General features: G+C 35.7%; 1 protein-coding gene across 5 annotated transcripts in view; it reads left to right on the top strand.

The window, feature by feature from the left end:
• Fstl5 (follistatin like 5) overlaps positions 1 to 24,071 on the top strand; it is a 624,701-nt gene that overhangs the window by 550,606 nt on the left and 50,024 nt on the right. For all 5 annotated transcript variants that reach the window (XM_029475620.2, XM_021158305.2, XM_085835827.1 and 2 more), the window contains exon 13: positions 7,199 to 7,348. In XM_029475620.2, the coding sequence (XP_029331480.1) occupies positions 7,199 to 7,348 (150 nt within the window). The remainder of the gene's footprint in view (positions 1 to 7,198; positions 7,349 to 24,071) is intronic.

Genomic DNA, 24,071 nt, shown 5'->3' with positions numbered 1-24,071 from the left:
TTATTAATCATTTTATTTGTTTACATTTTAAGTGATATCCCCATTCCTGGTTACCCCTCCACAAACATCCCCATCCCTTCCCCGCTCACATCCTCCCCTTTGCCTCTATGAAGGTGCTCCTCCACCAACTCACCCACTCCAGCCTCACCCCTCTAGCATCCCCCTATGCTGGGCCATCAAGCCTTCCTCCCCTTCCATTGATGTCAGATAAGGCCATCCTCTGCAACATATGTATCTGGCGTCCTGGCTCCCTCCATGTATACTCTTTGGTTGGTGGTTTATTCCCCGGGAGCTCTAGGTGGTCCAGTTAGTTGATACTGTTCTTTCTATGGGGTTGCATTCCCCTTCAGCTCCTTCAGTCCCTCCCCTAGCTCTTCCATTGGGTTGCCAGGCCCAGGTGGTCTTCACATATTACAGCTTACACTCTCTTTTTCGGTTCTAATTGTTAACGCTATTTCAAACACAACTGTTTATTAAATAAAAGGCAACTGTTTCTCAAGCACAGTTTTAACTCATGAACAAAAGGAAAATGGATGCTAAACTGAATAGAGTGCTGTGCCTCTCACCTTCTGAAGCTTTTCTCAGAGTAATGGAAGAACACTGCACAAGGAAACTGTGTTTAAAATTTCACTAAGCAACCTGAAAACACAATATTGCAATCAAACCCGCTTTATTTGGAAGCACTGCTTTGTACTACATCAAGCACACAGCAGCGACTCAATTAATGATGTCCAAAAGTTCAATAATAGTGGTTGGTGTAAATCTAATGTGAAGATTTATAATCCAAGCTACTGAGGAGCCCGAGGCATAAAGATTGAAAATTCAACAACTCTCTCACTAAATAATTAAAATTCTTTTTACTTTCATTCTTAAAGGTTAATTTTATTTTATTGTTTTAAAATTCACTTTACATTTCAGTCATAGCACCTCTCCCTCCTCTCTTCCCAGTCAGACCCGTACAAATCTCTCCCTGCACTGTATCCTCCTCTTTGCCTCAGAGAAGAGGAATGCCTCCCCAAACCCCTTGGGGTTGGACATCTAGTCCCAAGAGAACTAGGCACATCCTCTTATACTGAGGCCCAAACAGGCTGTCCATGTTAGGGTAGGTGATCCAATGGGAGGGAAAGCAGACTAAGACAGCCCCTGGTCTACTTCTTAGGGGACCCAAATAAAAACTAATTTGCACACATTGCTACAAATGTGTAGGAGATCTAGTTCCAGCTGCTGCATGCTACCTGGTTGGTGGCCCAGGTTCTGCGTGCCCCTATAGTCCCAAGTTAGTTGACTCTGTGGGTCTTCTTGTGGAGTCATTAACCATGCAGACTTGCTCACTTCTATCCTCCAGTCTTCCACAAGACTCCTTATACTCTGCCTGATGTTTGGCTATGAGTCTCTTCATCTGTCTCCATATGCTACAAGATGAAGTCTCTCAGAAGACAGTTATGCTAGATTCTTGTCTGCAAGCATAGCTTAATATCATTAATAGTGTCAGGGGTTGGTTCTCTCACATGGGGTCGCGAGTTGGGGCAGTCATTGGATGGCTGTTCCTTCAGTCTCTGTTCCGTGCTACATATCCTGTAGACAAGACAAATTTTGAGTTGATAGTTTTGTGGTGGATTGATGTCCCCCACCCTCCTCTAGAAGTCCTTTCTGGTTATGAGATATGACCAGTTCGATCTCTCTATCCCTCCCTAGAAGGAATCTCAGCTAGGATCACCCCTGTATACCCCTATCCACTCCTGTCCCAGACCTCCAGCTGCTTCCTAGAGTGGCCACTCCCAGCTGATTTCCATTCTCTCTCCTAGTCCTCTCCTTCCCACTCTCCAATTGATTCTTTGTTCCCCTCCTCACCTTCTCTAGTACCCAGATCTCTCCATCTGCCTCTGATGACTGAGTCAGACTCGTGCATTCCCATTGGGACCTCCTTATTACCCAGTATCTATTTGTCTTTTGATTGTAGCTTGGTAGTCTTGCACTGTGTGGCTAATATACATTTATGAATGAGTACATACCATTCATATCTTTCTGGCTCTGGATTACCTCACTCAGGATGCCATTCTCAAGTTCCATCCATTTGCCTGCGAAAGTTCATTATGTCTTTGTTTTTAATAATTCAATTGTATTCCATTGTGTAGATGTACCATATTTTCTTTATCAAATCTTTAGTGGAGGGACATCGAGATTGTTCCTAGTGTTTCTGGCTATTACAAATAAAGCTGCTATGGACATAGTTGAGCCAGTGTCCTTGTGGTATAGAGGGGCATCTTTTGGCTATATGCCTAGGAGTAACATCGCTGGCCCTTGAGGTAGAACTATGCCCCATTTGCTGAGAAACCACCAAGTTCAATTCCAAAGTGGTTGTATAAGTTTACTCTCCTTGAAGCAATGGAAGAATGTTCACCTTGCTGCACATTTTCAAAACCATGTGCTATCAATTTAAGGTTTTATCTTAGACCTTCTGATGGAAGTAAGATAGTATCTCATGGTTGTTTTCATTTGCATTTCCCTGATGATTGAAGATGCTGAACATTTCTTTAAGTGTTTCTCAGACATTTGAGATATGTCTGCCATCTCCCCAGCCTCAGATCATAACGTGTAAGTTTTCTGTTGACTTTGAAAAATTGTCCTTTAGAGAAGGTAAAACAGCAAGAGTAGTTTTGAATATCGTAAATATAGAGGAAAAAGTTAAGTGTAGAAGGCATGTGCATCCTTGCACTTACAGATAAGCACTAGAGAAGACAATAATATTAAACACAGAGGGTCGTCTATTCAAAGCAAGAAATATATAATCTCCTTTCCACCTTGAAGGCCTGGAACAGTTGTGGATAATAGCACTGAGGCTTTTGTGCTGTCACTGCGGCCAGATTACACTGACTCTCTGCATGTTTGTATTAAGCAATTTATATTTCTATTCTCCCCCAGACCCTTATCATTAATCCTTTTCTTTTGAGCCTTTTTAAAGTTAATCTATAAAACCAATCTTTATGGAACATGGATTTCCTACTTTATGAAGAGTTTTGATGTAATCATATCTTAAGTTTTGTTGTGCACTTGGAATTGAGTTTATTATAACCAGGAAACTTTTCCCCAAATTATGCTGTGTGTAAATATGTGAAAAGTAAAAAACTTTGGTCAGACTCTAGAAATCTGAACCAATGTCAGAGTTGTGTTGAACTGAGCTACCTTCTTATCTCCTGTGAATCATTATTCTGTTGGCCTTGGTCGCTGCAGCGACCAATGTAGTTAGGAAAAGAAAGTAGCATTCTGGAAAGTTCTATATGGTTTGAGTAAAATATGATGACTATTTGGAATAAAGAAGCAGATAGATTCAGTTAGGTTGTTCATAGTTTGGTATTTAAGTTTGAGGAGGAAATGTATTATAAACCTTGCTGAAAGCACGAAACTGTGGGCAAGTATCCTAGGATAAGAGAGAGAAGCAAGAAGGACTCTGGAGGCAAGGGCATGTACTTCAGTTGGTAAAGACCTTGGCTTGTTAATGTGATGCCCTAGATGCAATCTTCAACAACAGATGCAGGCACATGGGTCATGCTTATACTGACAGAAGGTAGAGGTAGGAAGAATAGAAGTACAAAGCCATTTTGGCTACATAGAGAGTTCAAGGTTAACTTGGGTTATTTGAGATCTTATCTAAAAATAAATGAAAGTAATAAAAAAGAGAATAAAGGAAGGAGGGAATATAGGAAAGAAGGAAGAAGGGAAGAAAGACAGGAAGGGAAGACAGGAGGAAGGATGGAAGAAGGGAAGGAAGGATGGAAGAAAGGAAGGAAGGAAGGAAGGAAGGAAGGAAGGAAGGAAGGAAGGAAGGAAGGAAGGAAGGGGAAAGGAAAGGAAAGAAAAGGAAAGGGAAGGAAAGGAAAGGAAAGGAAAGGAAAGGAAAGGAAAGGAAAGGAAAGGAAAGGAAAGGAAAGGAAAGGAAAGGAAAGGAAAGGAAAGGAAAGGAAAGGAGTGTATGGGAAGGCCAACAGACCTAGACAGGAACCTGTTGAGTGATGAAAACATGAAAGTATTTAATGCAAATATAATGCCTTTTCCAAGGGTAATGATGCAACATTTGCTGAAGGTAGGGATATGAAGATAGGAGCGAAGATGGTACATTAGGCATTTGAGACCAAATCATTGCATGAGTAATTAGTATAAAAATAAAATGATAAGTTCCCAAGATAAGTGGCTGTAATTTCCTCTTTGAGTTATTAAGGTCCAGAAAAGGAGGCACCAATAACAGCATTAAACCTCAAAATTAAACTTCTACCATAGCCTACATCATTCTTGCAGATCTTTAATGTTTTGGAGTAACATAATAGAGGTACATGAAGTATAGAATAATTTAATTTGAAATGTACTCAACCTGAATAAGTTGGCATTTTTGTCTTTTCCCATTAAATATTTAATACATGTGAATAACATTTCTCTATAATTGCTATCCACAAATACAAGTATTAATACATATAATCTGAAAAAGAGTTGTGTTTTTATTAAATGGGATCTAACAGCCTTTAATCAGAAATAATGACATAAAGCAAATAAATTAAATCCAAGGTGTCTGTGTGGAAGCTCCTAATGGTTTTGTAAAAATGATTGCAAGTGTGGCTAGGGGTGTCTTTTGGGAATGGCATACAAATAGAAAATCATTCCCAGCTGAGCAGTTTATTTTACTGTTGAATCTTTCTGAAGCAGACAAAAACTGTGGAAATTGCTTCTGGTCTTGCAGTTGTTTGGCTGACAGCTACGTGTCAGGTTATTCACACTTGCATTACTTCTTTCAGATTTAGTGGGGCGATTTTACACAAGAGCAACGCATTTGTAAACAATTTCCCTATATCCAGGGCCTTTCATCAGACATCACCTCAGGTCCAACATCCCTCCCAGCCCATTGTACCTCCATAAATATTTTATCTGGTGTTTATTTCTTAAAAACAAAAACCAAACCAAAGCAAAACAAAACAAAAGAAAAAAAAAAAAAACAGGGTCTTGTCAATGACATTCAGTATATTTCTAAAGAAAAGTTACTCAGGTGTCTCATGGGAACTGATGAGTGAAATTTCAAAATTACACTCTGTTCTAAAGAGGTTCTGCTTCCAGGTTTGCATGACTTTCTTGAACTGCCACAATACTCTCTATAGTCCCACTGCTAAAGAACCATTGTGCTGCAAGTTACTGAGCAAAGTTCATGTCCTAACCCAGAGGTGTGCATATCATTCAACAGTGATTACTTGAATTTCAGGTTATTTGCAGGATTTACTCTGAACAATGGTATGTTTAAAACAACAGGAAAGTAAATGTTTCCCCATGTTACAAGATGAGCTAATTTGAACTGATGGATTCCCTATGTCCTCCTAGGAGTTACTGATGTTACAAAATGAAAAGAGTAGACCAAAACAGCCTTATTACAAAGAGCTTACATATGTCCACTATATTCCAAATTGTAAGACAAACATGAAAACTACCTGTACTCGCTAGGCTATCCAAGCTATGTTATATTATTAGATATTAGATATCATCATGTGTGTCTACTGCCACTATTATACACACACACATACACACACACACATACACACACACACACACACACACACACACATATATATATATCATTGGTTTTGCTAAATCTTTTAAATGTGGACATTAAATGTAGTATCCACAGAACATTTCATGTGAATTAGAGAAGAAAGCAAGTGTGTTAAAACAGTTTTAAACCTGATAGTGTGCAAGAAGATACAGTGAAAGAAAGTAGACATTAGTTAGCAAATGTAAATATCTCCAGTGGTTATTCAATAGCTTGTTGTTCATGTGGGTACGGACATTCAGAACTGTAGTGTGATGAGGCAGTTTCTGGAATTGTTTTATGTTAGCTTGGTGTATACTTGGTGTATTTTGTGTGTGTGTGGGGGGGTAGTGGGTGGAAGGGTGTATCTTAACAGAGAGACCGGGTTCATCTCTGACTCTTGCCTTTCTTTGATTCCCTTATGGTCCCATATATGTGCCTTGTCTGGTCTTGATATGAGGTCTTCTGCCTTGTCATATCTTGATTCTTCCTGTTTTGCTGCCATCTCTTGGAGACCTGCTCTTTTCTGAAGTAAAAATAGAGTAGGAGTGGATCTAGAGAAAAGAGGAGGTGATGCTAGGATAGGGACAAAACTGTGGCTGGTATGTATTGTATGAAAGAAGGATATATTTTCAATTATTATAAAGGAAAGAAGAAGATAGGCAGAAACAGTACATTTTTGCAGGATTTTTTTTTCAATTGAAAACTCTTGACAGTAGGAGGTCTTGGGAGAAAATTAGATTTATTATGTTTTTCTTAAACTGTTGAGTTAATAAACAAGAGGTAAAAATGAAAAGGCATTGGATTTTACCAGGAAAATCAGTAACTGAGTATCCAAGTATTCCTTCCCCATTACCCCCACAAAGTTCAAGCCCACTTGAATTGGTCCAAAATTGAGTAAAGGCTCAGCTGAAGTTGGATTTCTGGCAGTTAGATAAAAGCCAGTATTCCTCAGAAATTGTAAAACAGATTCCAGCCTGCCAAAAGAAGTAAGTCATTTCCCTTGTCTTTGGCAGAAGTGACTCATTACTCTATTGGCATATACCTGTGGTGCTTTTCAGCTTATCAAAATCCATGCTAGTCATCAGGCTCCCTCATCCCCTAATTACGCAGACTGATCATTGTATTTCACAGGCTTCCCACATCCCAAATACCCCTTAATCATTCACTATATAATAGAAAGAATTTTCCCCCTGCCTTAGCTGTTCTCACTATTTTCTTTCTCGCTATTCTCTATAATTCTTGTTCGCTAGGATAGCCATGTCCAGTCTGCTTTTCTCTCTGCTCTGGACTCTTCTACATGCATCTGGGTATTTTCCCACTTTTCTCTACAAGAAAAACATTTTCCCTAAACATGGGATATCATCTCAGGGTGTTTGTTTGATTTCTTGTTTGTTTTTCCTGCTCCCTCACATAGTCTAGGGACCTGGAATCACATTATAGGAGTCTCATTTGTTATTTTTATGTAATGAACTTAATTTGCTCTGAATTCCATTGACTAGCCCTTTTTATTTGCACATTTAATAATTGATGTTTAGTGTCCTCAATAACCAAACATTAATTCTACTCAGGATGCTGCCTTCACTGTGTCATGATTTACGATATAAATTTGTTTTTCTGCTTCGTAAAATGCAGGATGAAGTCTGTCCCAAAGCAGAAGAAGATGAAGTGCAGAGATGTGTGTGGGCATCTGCTGTTAATGTCAAAGACAAGTTCATTTATGTCGCTCAGCCAACTTTGGACAGAATCTTGATTGTTGATGTGCAATCCCAAAAAGTTGTTCAGGTATGATGATGGGTATTTATGAAAATAAACCTTAAAAATACATATTTACTCATCTTAGAGTATCTAGCGCCTAACATATTTATGACATTTAATTCTCATTACAAACATGATTCATTACAAGAGTAATTTTCACCAGAAAAATTCAGTTATAAAATATTATTATGTGACCGTTAATAATAAAATAAGTCTGTAGGTCAATGATATAGAAGATACCCTTTACTAGACCCTACCATGATGATGGATTCACATTTCACAACATTTTTACTTTATGTCTCCAGTATGAACCATCATATTTTACCTCTTATTTCCAATACTACCTCCAAAACTATGCTGAGAGCCAATTTGCCAAAATTCAAACATAAAATAGCATACAGAAGGTATTGTATCTTTGGTATCTGTATCCAGAATTTGGACCTGGACAGTTAAGATCATTGACCTTAGTAGAGAAGAAAGAAAGAAGGAAAGAAAGAAAGAAAGAAAGAAAGAAAGAAAGAAAGAAAGAAAGAAAGAAAGAAAGAAAGAAAGCTTAGTCTAGCATTTTAAGATACATAGTACTCTTAAAAGGGAATAATAACTATATCCTCTTTAGAGTTACATTAAAACTAAAATAAGTTCATGAATGTATGACATTCAGAGCACATCATAATATAGGAAGAGACACATTATCTATAACCTATTTACTCTCAAAGTGCCTTAGAGACAGTAATGCCCAACTGCCCCTTATATCTTCTGTGTATAGATAAACTTTAAAGCCAATATTTTTATGAAATTCACACACACACACACCTTGTTTCTTATCTAAAAGAACAACAAAGCTTAGAAGCACTAAGATAAATAAATAATTCTGCTATTAACAACTTCACATGAATTCATCCGTCCATCCAACCATCCATCCATCCACTCATTTATTATCATGGATTAATTGCTACTGTAAAATATGTTAGCTATAAAAAAATGAATGGCATTGAATCTAATACAAAGTTTTGGTGCCTGTCAGAGTCTTAAGTGGTGAGCTGACACTGAGTCTAATGGTTCAGTTTCTGATGTGAAAATGAATAATAAAATTTTGAATAAAATTATGAACAGCTATTCAGCTAGAAAATTCTAAGGTTTCCAGGATTACACATTTATCATGGTGATCCAATTTAATTCTCCCTTATATACTGTGAGAACAAATAGCCTGAATGTTACAGTTCATTTGCATATGATTTGAAGGCTGTTGAATTTTGACAAGAGTAGTTTTATTTTGATTTACTCTGAGGTAGGTCAGTGTAAATCAGAGGCATTTGCTCTAAAATGATCAGGTCTCCTGGCCAGAATTTTAAAATTAGATGTATAATGTGAGACTAATCAAGTTGGTCTTTAAATTCAATTTTAAATAGAGACCGACCCTTACTGAATATATATTTCCTACTAGATATTCAAAAGTGGGGAAAGCTAGTATTACTTATTATTCATAGAGTTTTGCCTTCAGACAATGATGTCAAATTAAAAATTAATAGAAGTAATGGATAATAAAATGGCCAAATGCTATGTAATTACTACATAAATCATATTATTTTTAAGTCTGTGTTATAGCTATGAAATACTTGGAAATTATAAGATCTTATGCAATTTGAAATCAGAGAAAGGTACACTCTGATACAACTACGACTCTAGTGGGTTTTAGCCTCAAGTTTGACACTTAGGATAAAGAATATTATGTGACTCCAGTGGAAATCTCTTTATGATATTGAAGTAATTATATCTTCATTACTCAATCAGAATACATTTCACCTAAATAGATAATTGTATATATTTTTGTCACCATAACTATTGCCCGATTGTGGATATTATATGCATAGAAATGTATAATATGGATTATTTGATTTTGGCTCCTGGGTCTGCTAGTTTTTATGGCAGCAGAGTTTTATTTTCATGTAGACTATGTTTGCATTAGTATTTTGCTGAAAGAAATTTACTGGAGTTAATGATTCATAGTTCTGGAGTCTATATTTGTATATCCATCCATGCCATCCATGCAAAATCAAGCATCATGTCAAAACCTTCAATTAAGGCATTCTGTAGTCTTTTGTAAGCACAAATTTGCAGGGACATTGCCAGTGAACGTGGGTGTTCCTGATCACAATTTTGATTTTTTTTTTCACATAATGAAATTGTCTAGAATGATGATAGGACTTAAGTAAAAGGCCATGATGTGCCTAGTGGTAAACAATTTCTAGGCATGAATACAGTAGTATAGTAGTGCATGTGCTCAGGGGTAATAAATGATATATGTTAAGTAACTTATTTTCAAATACACACATACACACGTACACACACACACAATTGCTTTAACTTTGTAAAAAATAAATGGACAATTAAAACACATTCAAATTATATTACTATAAATATTGCCACTAGCTATATATTTGTGTTCTTTTTTAGTGTACATGGACATATTGAATTACATAGATATGTATAAAATTGTATATACATGATCATACATATAATCCAGTATATATATATCCAGTTATACCTATACAAAGATGGATGCAATATATAAGGTTTTATATATATAAAAAGCAACATTGTTTTAGTTTTTGGTATATGTATTTAATTTTAATAGTTAAATTTTGAAACATCATATTGTTTAACCATTTTAAAATAGCATGTGATAGGATTAGTGATTTATTTCTATGAAAACATATTTTAAATATTTTAACGAGCAGTAGTAATAGCACTGTTGGTGAAATTAGAAAGATAATTCCTTAGTGTTGTTCTTTCTCACAATTCTACATTAATTTACATTTTTAAAAAATTGAGGATAAATATTTTTGAATGTCACAACAATGTTTGTATAGCAATCACCTTTGAAATTGAAAACCGTAATGTATAACTTAAAATTTAATCAGATTAGAGTAAATGCTTAAGGAATGCTAAATAATATTTTATATAAAGGCAACCACATTTTAACCACATTTTTTGAAAAAGCAGTTCTGACTTAATAATAGTTCAGTACAATATTCAATATCAAGGCAAAGCCAGCTTGGAGAGGCAGGTGAATCATTGCATAGAGGAAGTAAGAGGAGGCGAGTTACAGCCTTCTGCAGAGATACACACAAGAGGCACAGGAAGCTGTATGTCTGAAAGATTGAGTAGGAGAAAATTAATCTTTTAGGTAGTATTTGGATCTATAGGAAAAACTAATAATGCAGCCTAGTTTGGTTTCTTTATCTGTTTTTGTTTTGCAGAAACATATATTTTCCCACAAAATAAACTGTAATTGAAATTGAAACTCTAATTGTTTATATTTGGAGTGAGAAAAATTAATTAAGCATTAAATTTCACACACATAGGAGCAAAGTAAAGAGTACACATGTAATATATTAAAATTGAACTCTCAAGAGAATATTCTTTCCGTTTGAGTTATATTGGCATTTAATGATGGATAGAAAGTAGCAAAAAAGGCTCAGATATGCTGGTAGGCTCGGAATGCTGGTAGGTAGGTTTACTGGGTTAAGGTTGCTGACAACCCTAAGTCTAGTCACCAGAACATACATGGTGGAAGGATGACAGAGTGTGCTCTGATATCCGCATATGAGCCACATCACGTATGTATCCATACACACAACACAACACACACATTAAATAAAAGAAGTATTAAATAAATGCTATTGTCAGGCATTGGAAAGTATAACACTTTTAGAAACACTGAGCTTAAGACAATCAAAATGGATGACGGCACTGAAGTGAAAAAAAAATTACCAAAAAACAAAACACATGAAAAACGAAATCAAAACAAAAAATGATATATAAATATAACCCAAGATTCCTGAGAGGCATCACACTTCTGACAGATACAGTGACTGAAAATTTCAAAATCAAAAGCAGTAGGAATGAAATGTTAGGATATGTAGAGAAATAATAAATGGGTCAACATTTTTTAATTTTTTATTTTATATATTTTATTATTATTATTATTATTGTTGTTGTTGTTGTTGTTGTTGTTGTTGTTGTTGTTGTTTTACGAGACAGGGTTTCTCTGTGTAGCCCTGGCTGTCCTGGAACTCACTCTGTAGACCAGGCTGGCCTCAAACTCAAAGATCTGCATGCCTCTGCCTCCAGAGTGTTGGGATTAAAGGCATGCACCACCACTCCTGGCTAATGGGTCAACATTTTTATAGTCAATGAATACCACCCATACAAATTCCCAGGGGTTCATTAGTCTCGTAGAAAAAATTCAAAGTGGCTAACAACATGATGTCTTATACACTTGCAATTCTGTATAGTTGTTAGAAGTAGTAATAAAAATAACAAAGGCTTTTCAACTAGTTAGATAACAAGAATGAATCAAACTAAGATGAATGTAAGAAACCTATTAAAAGAAAGCAGAGCTCAGACCCCTGCTGGACAAGCATGAGGACAGGAACTGAATTTGAATATCCAGCATCCACATAAATAAGTTGCACATGGCCAGTGTTGAGAGATGAGGTGTGGAGAGAGGTACACTCCAGAAGCTCCTTACCCTGACAGGTCACTAAATGGCAACCTTTAAGTTTAGTAACAGCACTTCTCTGAGAGAATAAGACTAGGAGTGGTAGAGAAAACTGCTCAATGTTTTCCTTTGGCAATTGCATTCACGCACATAGGCACTTCCACAAATGTGTGTGATCTCACATATACAAATATACATACCCACACTAAAAACTTAAGTAATCTGTAAAATTATATAAAAGAGGATAAATGAGGGAAGGAATAATGGAAGAAGAAAGAATCAATCCACCATGAAATCCACAAAACAAAAGAAAACAAAATAAAATTGTCTTCTACATGCAAGAGAAAAATGTAAGGCCTTCTTAGATAAGCAAAAGTCCATAATAGACATTAATCCTGGTGTTAACTTTCAGAAACTCCACTGAGAATCCTGGTGAAATGAAGACACAGTCACTTGACAAAATGAATAAAGAAATTTTTCAATATAGGTAAATTCATGGGCATTAAGAAGAGCTAGTGATTATATCCTTTCAAAGTTTAGTTTTCTATGTGATTTGAAAGTAATATAAATGAAAGGGCTATGAATATAAAAGCCAACTACTTTAAAGCTTGTAGTTCAGCATCTCTTTCTAAATGTACTCAATGCTTTTATTTCATTTGAGAGAATAAGAGGGATTAAAATACTTAATTAATGACTCACAACCATAAAGAAATTGAACACAAAAAGTTGTAAAGAACAAAAGAGAAACAAACGAATAATGTATACCAAGAAATGTCAAAAAATTGAAACTAAAATTCAGCCTTTTAAAGATTTGCAGCATTCAAACATTTTTACATAGATGGACAAAGGAGAGTGAGGAAATCTCAACTTACTAAGATTATCCAATACTGAATCATTTAAAGATTTAAAACAGTTTGACTGTCTTAGAACTAATTGATAGAACACTAAAATAAGGGATTAAAAGATCCGTACAAGCAAAATTATAACATATTACTAGAAGCAATTAAAGAAACGAATGAAGACATAGTTAATGACCATGATTTAGAAGATCTCATATTGTTTAGATGTCAGTCCCAACCAAAATGATCTATGGACTCAAAGCAAAATCTAAATGGAAATAGGTAAGAGAAATGAAAAATCCCATCCTACCATTGTATGGCACTCCACAGAGCCAAATCAGTATTGATAAAGATAAATGAAACCAGAATACATATTATATAGTTTTATTCATCTTCTCTCTAATATGTACCACTATTTTATTTTTTATAAACTTTATACAAAGTAACAATTACTAAAATAATACTCAGAAAGACACATATAGATTAACAAATTAGAATAAAAATTCAACTGTCCATATATATATATACTCTCAAATTATTTTTGAGAATTTATATAAGCACTTTTAAATGAAAATACTTTAAGCTTTTACTAAAAGTAGATATGCATACTTGAAAGAATAAAGTTGTAAGGCAGTTTACAGGCAACAAGTATCTCAAAATGATAGATAAATATACGTGTAAAATATATACTAGAGGAAATCAAGCATCAAATTATAAGATACTAGATTTGCTCATGCCATCTTGGATATGACTCTAAAACTGTGGGTAATCAAAAGATAATAGAGAAATTGGACAGCATAAGCTTATTTAAATTTTTTACAGCAAATCATAGAAAGTAAACATATAATTTCAATTAGGAATTAGTGTCTTGAACATACAGAAAATTTCTAAACAGAAAAATTGTCAACTAGGATTTAACAAGTGCAAGAACTTGAACATATACTTTTTTTTATGGTCATAGCAGCTTTATTCATAATAACCAGAAACTGGAAACAACCTAGAGGTCCTTCAACTGAAGAACAGATAAAGAAAATCTGGTACACTTACACAAGGGAACATATAATCTTAAATGCTTCAGAAGTACCTGAAAAAAAAATGCTTGAGGTTTAATTAACCAATCTTTCTTAGAAAGAAAAAACAAAGTAACTTGAAAAGAAGTGAGAGTAAATAGACTAAAAAAAACCAAGAAGGATCAGTAAACACAAAACGATCCCTTTAAACATACTATTGAAAGCTAAACATAGATGGTACTAAAACAAAGCATATAACAATTTAGGAAGAAAGAAGAACTATTGGAATCACTGTGCCAGGAGGAATGATAATAATAAAGCTGACTGTCTTTATGTAGAAAATTTGAAAACTTAGCATGAAATAGAGTAAAATTTGAATTGAACATATACTTTCTTACAGAATATATATAAGCAGCCATTCAGCACAGAAAGCACTGCTTTGTCATATGAAGCATTAAGAAAATAAAAATGAAATCGACAATGAGATTTAATTTACACTTATCATTAAATCAAACAAAGTATGTTGACAAGAATGTATTGAAACTTGTATTTTTGTACCACCTAAATGGGGATGAAGACAGCAGAGCTACCAGGGAATGAAGTGCCATGGCTTATCACAATTTAAATCACACAATGCTGTAAACCAGCATTGCCATGACTGCTGACTGTACAAACCCACCTAGTGCCAAAAGTGAGATGAGGACTTGACACTGATGCCCTTCAGTGGATGAATGTGGAATATTGTATAATGGAGTTTTAGTCGCTCATTAAAAAGTAATATTCTCTCTCTGCCTAGCAAGTCTAGAAGTATAAGAACTTGACACTCACCCAACGTCTATATAGATTTGTGGAATCCTGACTCCAATCTCCTTGTTTGTGTAACAGAGTTAACAGTTAACCACTAAGCCACTGCCTGCCTTGACCATTTTTACTATGTTTATTACACTCTTTCTGATATATATGAAGGCCTATTGTCTCCAAATAACATTAAGTTTATCTGCCTCTCCTGACCCCGTCTTGTTCTTTAGTTCTAGAGATGGAACTCTGGGCCTTCAGTTTGTTAAGCAAGTCCTCCAATATCCCATTAAGCTAAAGCCTAACCCTCCCACTTTAGAGAGATGCTACTAAAGTGCTTTTATCTCTTTATTTTAAAAAAATAATAAAGTTAGGTAATTTTCAAGTTATTTAAGTGCTCTATTTTCCCTCTACATATAATTTTAACTCAGTCATATCTTCAGATAATGAGTTTTCTAACTCGATTATCAACTGCGTGAAATAATATATCCTTATATTTGCCCACAATTATCTGTGTATGAACTTCAGTGTTAGAACATGCATGCTTAAAAGCAAACTGTGCATATCCTGGTGACTTCATTACTGTACCCAGAGTAACTTTTATCATATTAAATACTCTCGTGATTTTTCTATAGATTTAAATCTAGAACTCTGCAGATGATGGGGTAATCCTTGTAAGTCAAATTTTAAGAAAATATGTCTATCCATTAAAATCTAAATAAAATATATATTATTTCTACTTTAAACTTAATCCAAAGACAGAATATGGAAAGTTTATTGTGAATTGTAAAGAATAAAGAGCCGGGAGTGGTGGCACACGCCTTTAATCCCAGCACTTGGGAGGCAGAGGCAGGTGGATTTCTGAGTTCGAGGCCAGCCTGGTCTACAAAGTGAGTTCCAGGACAGCAAGGGCTACACAGAGAAACCCTGTCTCAAAAAAAAAAAAAAAAAAAAAAAGAAAGAAAGAAAGAAAAAAAAAGAAAAATAAAGAATAAAGAAAATGTTACAAAATATATCTTTTCTGGGTTTGTCCACTGTGAGCTCTAAATTGAAACTAGCTTTTTCTCATATTCAGATGTTTTATCTTTCCTGCCTATATCCATGTCTTCTATCTCTTGTCGAGAATACTACGACAAAAATAGTAAACATAATAAAAAAGAGTTGTCTCCTAAATACTAGAAAAAGTGCTATAGAATTCATTTTCTTGTTTGTAAAAGGTAAGATGCTGACCAGAAGGAAATTCATTGCTCCTAGTCAAATACATACTATCTTCATATACTAATATATACATATTAGCGTGAGGCTAAAACCACTACACTTAATTAAATATGCCCTTTAAGGTTTCTTCTTTGATTCAAGTAAGTCCACAGCTGAAACATAAAGCTACAGCTGAAACAAAGGCCTTGGCCAAGCTAAGTGTCTCTGCTCCAGAGATTAATCTCCAGCCCTTGCTTTTCTTGGGACAAGATTTACACATGTGGTTCAAGCTATGCAGAAACTGTGACCTCTTGTGACTTCTCAGGAATGCTGGGACTATAGATGTGTATAATCATTACCACAATTCCCAGAATTATATACTAATCTATGACACCATATTTATGCATTTTCCTTTGTGTTAGTTGACTTTATTATGCCATGTTATATGGCTATTTGAGCACTACAGACTATTCAACTTTAAGCTGCATTGCTACATATTACTTTTAGAAAAGGGACTAGTTTCTTATATAAAAATTCCCAGCATTGGTGGAAAGTTGATAGAAGGTCAGAAAACATTTGTAAACTTGTTTTCAGTAAATCCATCATTTTCATTTGTAGCAAAAAGTAAAACTCACAATGATTTAATCGTGTATCTAAGCTTGATATTGTTTTAAATGTCAGACAGTTTCAATTATTTTCTAGAGCTACACACAGATGATGTTTGGCTGTATAGATGATTAACTAGTAAACAGCTGACCTCATTTTCTTTTCTATGGAACAAGATTCTGTTCTGCCTGGGTGCAGTAGTGGCTTAGTGTAACACCTCAGGAGTATTATTGAGATCATCAGCAGTCTCCTCCAGCCATTATCACATTATCTTGAGAATTTACATCATTAGTTTAAATTAGGTTCACTTAATTAGCCAGCTGGTACTCTCCTTGTCAGACTGGTAAACAAGCTGTGCTGTACTGTTCCCTCATGTCAAGTCTCAGGCCCTCTTCTGGGTCTCGAAGCTATTGTCAGTGTTTCTCCATGACAAAGTGAGCCATCTCCACAGAATAGAATGCACCTTGTCCATAAGCACTTAGGTTTTGTTTTTTTTTTTTTTTTTTTTTTTTTTTTATTTCTTGTAGTTGCTCCAGAAATACTGGTGACTTATTACATCACCTATGTACATGAACATTAGTGTCTATAGGCCAACAAAGATATAAACACATATAAAAATGTAAATTTACTCTGAAAGTTTATCTGCAATTAGACTGTGAACACTGCTTTTACAATACCACGCAGAGAAAGCCTCTATCAATACCTCTATAAAGCTATGATGCATCAAACAAAATCTTTGTATTACTATTACATAGTTTATTTTCAGTAATGTTTACAAAACAAATAGGAGGTTAATTTAACTCACCAGAAAAAATATAGCACTGAACATAGTATTTACTGGAAATAATCTTTCTAGGGCTTGAAACTGTTAAGACAATAACATGCTTGTTACTTGAAAAATATTTCAGAAAAGGTTAAAAATCCAACAGAATGTTAGACCATGCACCGCAGTAGAATTGTTTAAAACAGTTATGCTTTTTGCAGTCATGTCGCAATGTCAAATATTTAAACACCGTGGGTGGTATCCACTGTATGACCTCCTGTTTGGCATAGCAAATGAGCTGCCATAGGGACGTGACCCAAACACATTTGTTTGTATTTGTGTATATCTTATGATGGAAGATTCCCATTACACTTTAAAACCATCACCTAAAACGACAAATACTGGAAGCTAAGAATGGAACCCACCTCCACCTACGGAGAGTTATATTTTAAAGGCCCATACTTACTAGTACTTGTAAAGAATCATGTGAATAGTATAATAGCTTTGGTAAATAGAACAGTATGATTTTTTCTTAATAGTATAAGCTAATTTCAGCATGTTATACAGCTTTGAAGCTTGCTTATTCTCTCATGAATGCTGGAGTCATGCCTGCAAAACGTTCGGTCACCCATAAATTATGTTACACATCAGAGGCTCACAGATTTATCCTTGGAAAATAAATAAATACATTTACCAAGTACTATTTCTCTGCCTTTCATGAGCAGATTGTCCAGGTTTCAGATCATTTAAATTTTAGAATCATATTTACAGATGTCTTGTTAAAGTTCAACTCATGATATTTATTTCTTCCGGAAGGGGGTGATGAGAGCCAGAGAGTAATTTTCACAGCCCAACTGACAGTTAGGCTACATATTGGAGCCTCCCAACAAAGTGATCATATACAAACATGTGCATCCAGGCCCTACATTTTGTGACTTAAGTCACTTGAAATATATTAAATGTGTCAGTTTTCAGTTAAAATCCTAGAAGCAGACTTGTCCAAATAATCAATTTCTCTTCAATGAAGCAGATCACATTTGGTTCACTGTTACCCATACCTCTTTTATTTTATTATTGTTTGCTTGTCTTTGGTAAATTTTTAAAATGAAATTGCAAAAACGGTTAAACTTAGTAGTAAACTTTTGAAATGCTAAAATGTAGCACAATTAAACTGTTGTTGATACTTGAGAAGGTATTTTAAAATTCTTTTGATCTTTTGAAATTAGATTAACAACAATTTCTCTCTCTGATGTATTTGAGTTTATTTGAAGGAAATTCATCATAAACCAACTTCTCATATGTCTCCTGAGTTAAATTTAGTTTAATTTTTATATATGCTTACTTTATTATGTGTGCTTGTTTGAGTATGTGTGCACTTGACACATGCATATGCAAATGACATAAGACAGTATGGAGGATACCATTGTCTATTAAAAATGGAAAATGCAAAAAGATCCTAACTCAAAACATCCAGGAAATACAGGACACAATGAGAAGACCAAACCTACGGATAATAGGAGTGGATGAGAATGAAGATTTTCAACTCAAAGGACCAGCAAACATCTTCAACAAAATTATAGAAGAAAACTTCCCAAATCTAAAGAAAGAGATGCCCATGAACATACAAGAAGCCTACAGAACTCCAAATAGGCTGGACCAGAAAAGAAATACCTCCCGACACATAATAATCAGAACAACAAATGCACTAAATAAAGATAGAATACTAAAAGCAGTAAGAGAAAAAGGCCAAGTAACATATAAAGACAAGCCTATCAGAATTACACCAGATTTTTCACCAGAGACTATGAAAGCCAGAAGATCCTGGACAGATGTTATACAGACACTAAAAGAACACAAATTCCAGCCCAGGCTACTATACCCAGCCAAACTCTCAATTAACATAGATGGAGAAACCAAAGTATTCCACGACAAAACCAAATTCACACATTATCTCTCCACGAATCCAGCCCTTAAAAGGATAATAACAGAAAAAAACCAATACAAGGACAGGAACCACGCCCTAGAAACAACAAGAAGGTAATCCCTCAACAAACCTAAAAGAAGACAGCCACAAGAACAGAATGCCAACTTTAACAACAAAAATAACAGGAAACAACAAATACTTTTCCTTAATATCTCTTAATATCAATAGACTCAACTCCCCGATAAAAAGACATAGACTAACAAACTGGCTACACAAACAAGACCCAACATTTTGCTGCTTACAAGAAACTCATCTCAGAGAAAAAGATAGACACTACCTCAGAATGAAAGGCTGGAAAACAATTTTCCAAGCAAATGGTCTGAAGAAACAAGCTGGAGTAGCCATTCTAATATCAGATAAGATTGACTTCCAACCCAAAGTCATCAAAAAAGACAGGGAGGGGCACTTCATACTCATCAAAGGTAAAATCCTCCAAGAGGAACTATCAATCCTGAATATCTATGCTCCAAATACAAAGGCAGCCTCATTCATTAAAGAAACTTTAGTAAATCTCAAAGCACACATTGCACCTCATACAATAATAGTGGGAGACTTCAACACACCACTTTCACCAATGGACAGATCATGGAAACAGAAACTAAACAGGGACACAGTGAAACTAACAGAAGTTATGGATCAAATGGATCTGGCAGATATCTACAGAACATTTTACCCTAAAACAAAAGGATACACCTTCTTCTCAGCACCTCATGGTACCTTCTCCAAAATTGACCACGTAATTGGGCACAAAACAGGACTCAACAGATACAAAAACATTGAAATTGTCCCATGCATCCTATCAGATCACCATGGACTAAAGCTGATCTTCAATAACAAAATAAATAATAGAAAGCCAACCTTCACGTGGAAACTGAACAACACTCTTCTCAATGATACCTTGGTCAAGGAAGGAATAAAGAAAGAAATTAAGGACTTTTTAGAGTTCAATGAAAATGAAGCCACAACATACCCAAACTTATGGGACGCAATGAAAGCATTTCTAAGAGGAAAACTCATAGCTCTGAGTGCCTCCAAAAGGAAACTAGAGAGAGCACACATTAGCAGCTTGACAACACACCTAAAAGCACTAGAACAAAAGGAAGCAAATTCACCCAAGAGGAGTAGACGGCAGGAAATAATCAAACTCAGGGGTGAAATCAACCAAGTGGAAACAAGAAAAACTATTCAAAGAATCAACCAATCAAGGAGCTGGTTCTTTGAGAAAATCAACAAGATAGATAAACCCTTAGCCAGACTCACTAGAGGGCACAGGGAAAGCATCCTAATTAACAAAATCAGAAATGAAAAAGGAGACATAACAACAGATCCTGAAGACATCCAAAACACCATCAGATCCTTCTACCAAAGGCTATACTCAACAAAACTGGAGAACCTGGATGAAATGGAGAAGTTCCTAGACCGATACCAGGTACCAAAGTTGAATCAAGATCAGGTTAATGATCTAAACAGCCCTATATCCCCCAAAGAAATAGAAGCAGTCATTAATAGTCTCCCAACCAAAAAAAGCCCAGGACCAGATAGGTTTAGTGCAGAGTTCTATCAGACCTTCAAAGAAGATCTAATCCCAGTTCTTCACAAACTATTCCACAAAATAGAAACAGAAGGTACTCTACCCAACTCATTCTATGAAGCCACAATTACTCTGATACCTAAACCACAAAAAGACCCAACAAAGATAGAAAACTTCAGACCAATATCCCTTAAGAATATTGATGCAAAAATCCTCAATAAAATTCTTGCTAACCGAATCCAAGAACACATCAAAACAATCATCCATCCTGACCAAGTAGGTTTCATCCCAGGGATGCAGGGATGGTTCAATATACGGAAATCCATCAACGTAATCCAGTATATAAACAAACTCAAAGACAAAAACCACATGGTCATCTCGTTAGATGCGGAAAAAGCATTTGACAAGATCCAACACCCATTCATGATAAAAGTCTTGGAAAGATCAGGAATTCAAGGCCCATACCTAAACATGATAAAAGCAATCTACAGCAAACCAGTAGCCAACATCAAAGTAAATGGTGAGAAGCTTGAAGCAATCCCTCTAAAATCAGGGACTAGACAAGGCTGTCCACTTTCTCCATACCTATTCAACATTGTACTTGAAGTCCTAGCCAGAGCAATTCGACAACAAAAGGAGATCAAAGGGATACAAATTGGAAAAGATGAAGTCAAAATATCACTCTTTGCAGATGATATGATAGTATATATAAGTGACCCTAAAAATTCCACCAGAGAACTCCTAAGCCTGATAAACAGCTTCTGTGAAGTAGCTGGATATAAAATTAACTCAAACAAATCAATGGCCTTTCTCTACACAAAGAATAAACAGGCTGAGAAAGAAATTAGGGAAACAACACCCTTCTCAATAGTCACAAATAATATAAAATATCTTGGCGTGACTCTAACTAAGGAAGTGAAAGATCTGTATGATAAAAACTTCAAGTCTCTGAAGAAAGAAATTATAGAAGATCTCAGAAGATGGAAAGATCTCCCATGCTCATGGATTGGCAGGATCAACATTGTAAAAATGGCTATCTTGCCAAAAGCAATCTACAGATTCAATGCAATCCCCATCAAAATTCCAAATCAATTCTTCAACGAATTAGAAAGTGCAATCTGCAAATTCATCTGGAATAACAAAAAACCTAGGATAGCAAAAACTCTTCTCAAGGATAAAAGAACCTCTGGTGGAATCACCATGCCGGACCTAAAGCTCTACTACAGAGCAATTGTGATAAAAACTGCATGGTACTGGTATAGTGACAGACAAATAGACCAATGGAATAGAATTGAAGACCCAGAAATGAACCCACACACCTATGGTCACTTGATCTTCGACAAGGGAGCTAAAAACATCCAGTGGAAGAAAGACAGCATTTTCAACAAATGGTGCTGGCACAACTGGTTGTTAACATGTAGAAGAATGCGAATAGATCCATTCCTATCTCCTTGTACTAAGGTCAAGTCTAAGTGGATCAAGGAACTTCACATAAAACCAGAGACACTGAAACTTATAGAGGAGAAAGTGGGGAAAAGCCTTGAAGATATGGGCACAGGGGAAAAATTCCTGAATAGAACAGTAATGGCTTGTGCTGTAAGATCGAGAATTGACAAGTGGGACCTCATGAAACTACAAAGCTTCTGCAAGGCTAAAGACACCATCAATAAGACAAAAAAACCACCAACAGATTGGGAAAGGATCTTCACCTATCCTAAATCAGATAAGGGACTAATATCCAATATATATAAAGAACTCAAGAAGGTGGACTCCAGAAAGTCAAATAACCCCATTAAAAAATGGGGCTCAGAACTGAACAAAGAATTCTCACCTGAGGAATACCGAATGGCAGAGAAACACCTGAAAAAATGTTCAACATCCTTAATCATCAGGGAAATTCAAATCAAAACAACCCTGAGATTCCACCTCACACCAGTCAAAATGGCTAAGATCAAAAATTCAGGTGACAGCAGTTGCTGGCGAGGATGTGGAGAAAGAGGAACACTCCTCCATTGTTGGTGGGATTGCAAGCTTGTACAACCACTCTGGAAATCAGTCTGGCGGTTCCTCAGAAAATTGGACATAGTACTACCGGAGGATCCAGCAATACCTCTCCTGGGCATATATCCAGAAGATGTCCCAACCGGTAAAAAGGACACATGTTCCACTATGTTCATAGCAGCCCTATTTATAATAGCCAGAAGCTGGAAAGAACCCAGATGTCCCTCAACAGAGGAATGGATACAGAAATTATGGTACATTTACACAATGGAGTACTACTCAGCTATTAAAAAGAATGAATTTATGAAATTCCTAGCCAAATGGATGGACCTGGAGGGCATCATCTTGAGTGAAGTAACACAATCACAAAAGAACTCACACAATATGTATTCACTGATAAGTGGATATTAGCCCAAAACTTAGGATACCCAAGATTTAAGATACAATTTGCTAAACGCATGAAACTCAAGAAGAATGAAGACCAAAGTGTGGACACTGTGCACCTTCTTAGAATTGGGAACAAAACACCCAGGGAAGGAGTTACAGAGACAAAGTTCGTAGCTGTGATGAAAGGATGGACCATTTAGAGACTGCCGTATCCAGGGATCCATCCCATAATCAACTTCTAAATGCTGACACCATTGCATACACTAGCAAGATTTTGCTGAAAGGACCCAAATATAACTGTCTCTTGTGAGACGATGCTGGGGCCTAGCAAACACAGGAGTGGATGTTCACAGTCAGCTATTGGATGTATCACAGGGCTCCCAATGGAGAAGCTAGAGAAAGTACCCAAGGAGCTAAAGGGATCTGCAACCCTATTGTTGGAACAACATGATGTACTAACCAGAACCCCGGAGCTCTTGTCTCTAGCTGCATATGTATCGAAAGATGGCCTAGTCAGCCATCAATGGAAAGAGAGGCCCATTGGACTCGCAAACTTTATATGCCCCAATATAGGGGAATGCCAGGGCCAAAAGAATGGGAATGGGTGGGTAGGGAAGTGGGGGGCGCTATGGGGGACTTTTGGGATAGCATTGGAAACGTAATTGAGGAAAATATGTAATAAAAATATTAAAAAAATAAATAAATAAAAAAAAATTTATTTTCTATTAGAAAAATTCTGTTGATCCAATTTAGGTCAAGTTTATATCCATTGAGACATGTTACCTGCTCTATAAGTCATCTTTTTAAACGTTCTGGTCCTCCTGAATATAAAAAGTTCACATTTTAAGGCTCAATGAATGTATCATATTTCTCTTTAGCCTCTCATCCTGTTTTGCACTTCTTCCACAGAGCTGTCATTTATCAAATCAAGATTTTCTAAATCCATGTGAATACTTCTATTCTGTAAATTCTTTAAAGACGGAGATGTTATTCCTTTATTTTCTCCAATATCAATGTTTCATGATTTAAATACTGTTTTGTTGGTAGAATAATCATGAAAGCAATTCAAGTTTTACTAATATATACCTGTATATATACGACTGTGTAGAACCAGAGGCTCACTGAAAATCATG

Source organism: Mus caroli, unplaced genomic scaffold (genome assembly GCF_978045245.1).
Source record: "Mus caroli unplaced genomic scaffold, Mus_caroli_1 scaffold_3, whole genome shotgun sequence".
Classification (NCBI taxonomy): domain Eukaryota; kingdom Metazoa; phylum Chordata; class Mammalia; order Rodentia; family Muridae; genus Mus; species Mus caroli.
This window is presented reverse-complemented; position numbering and strand designations above follow the sequence as displayed.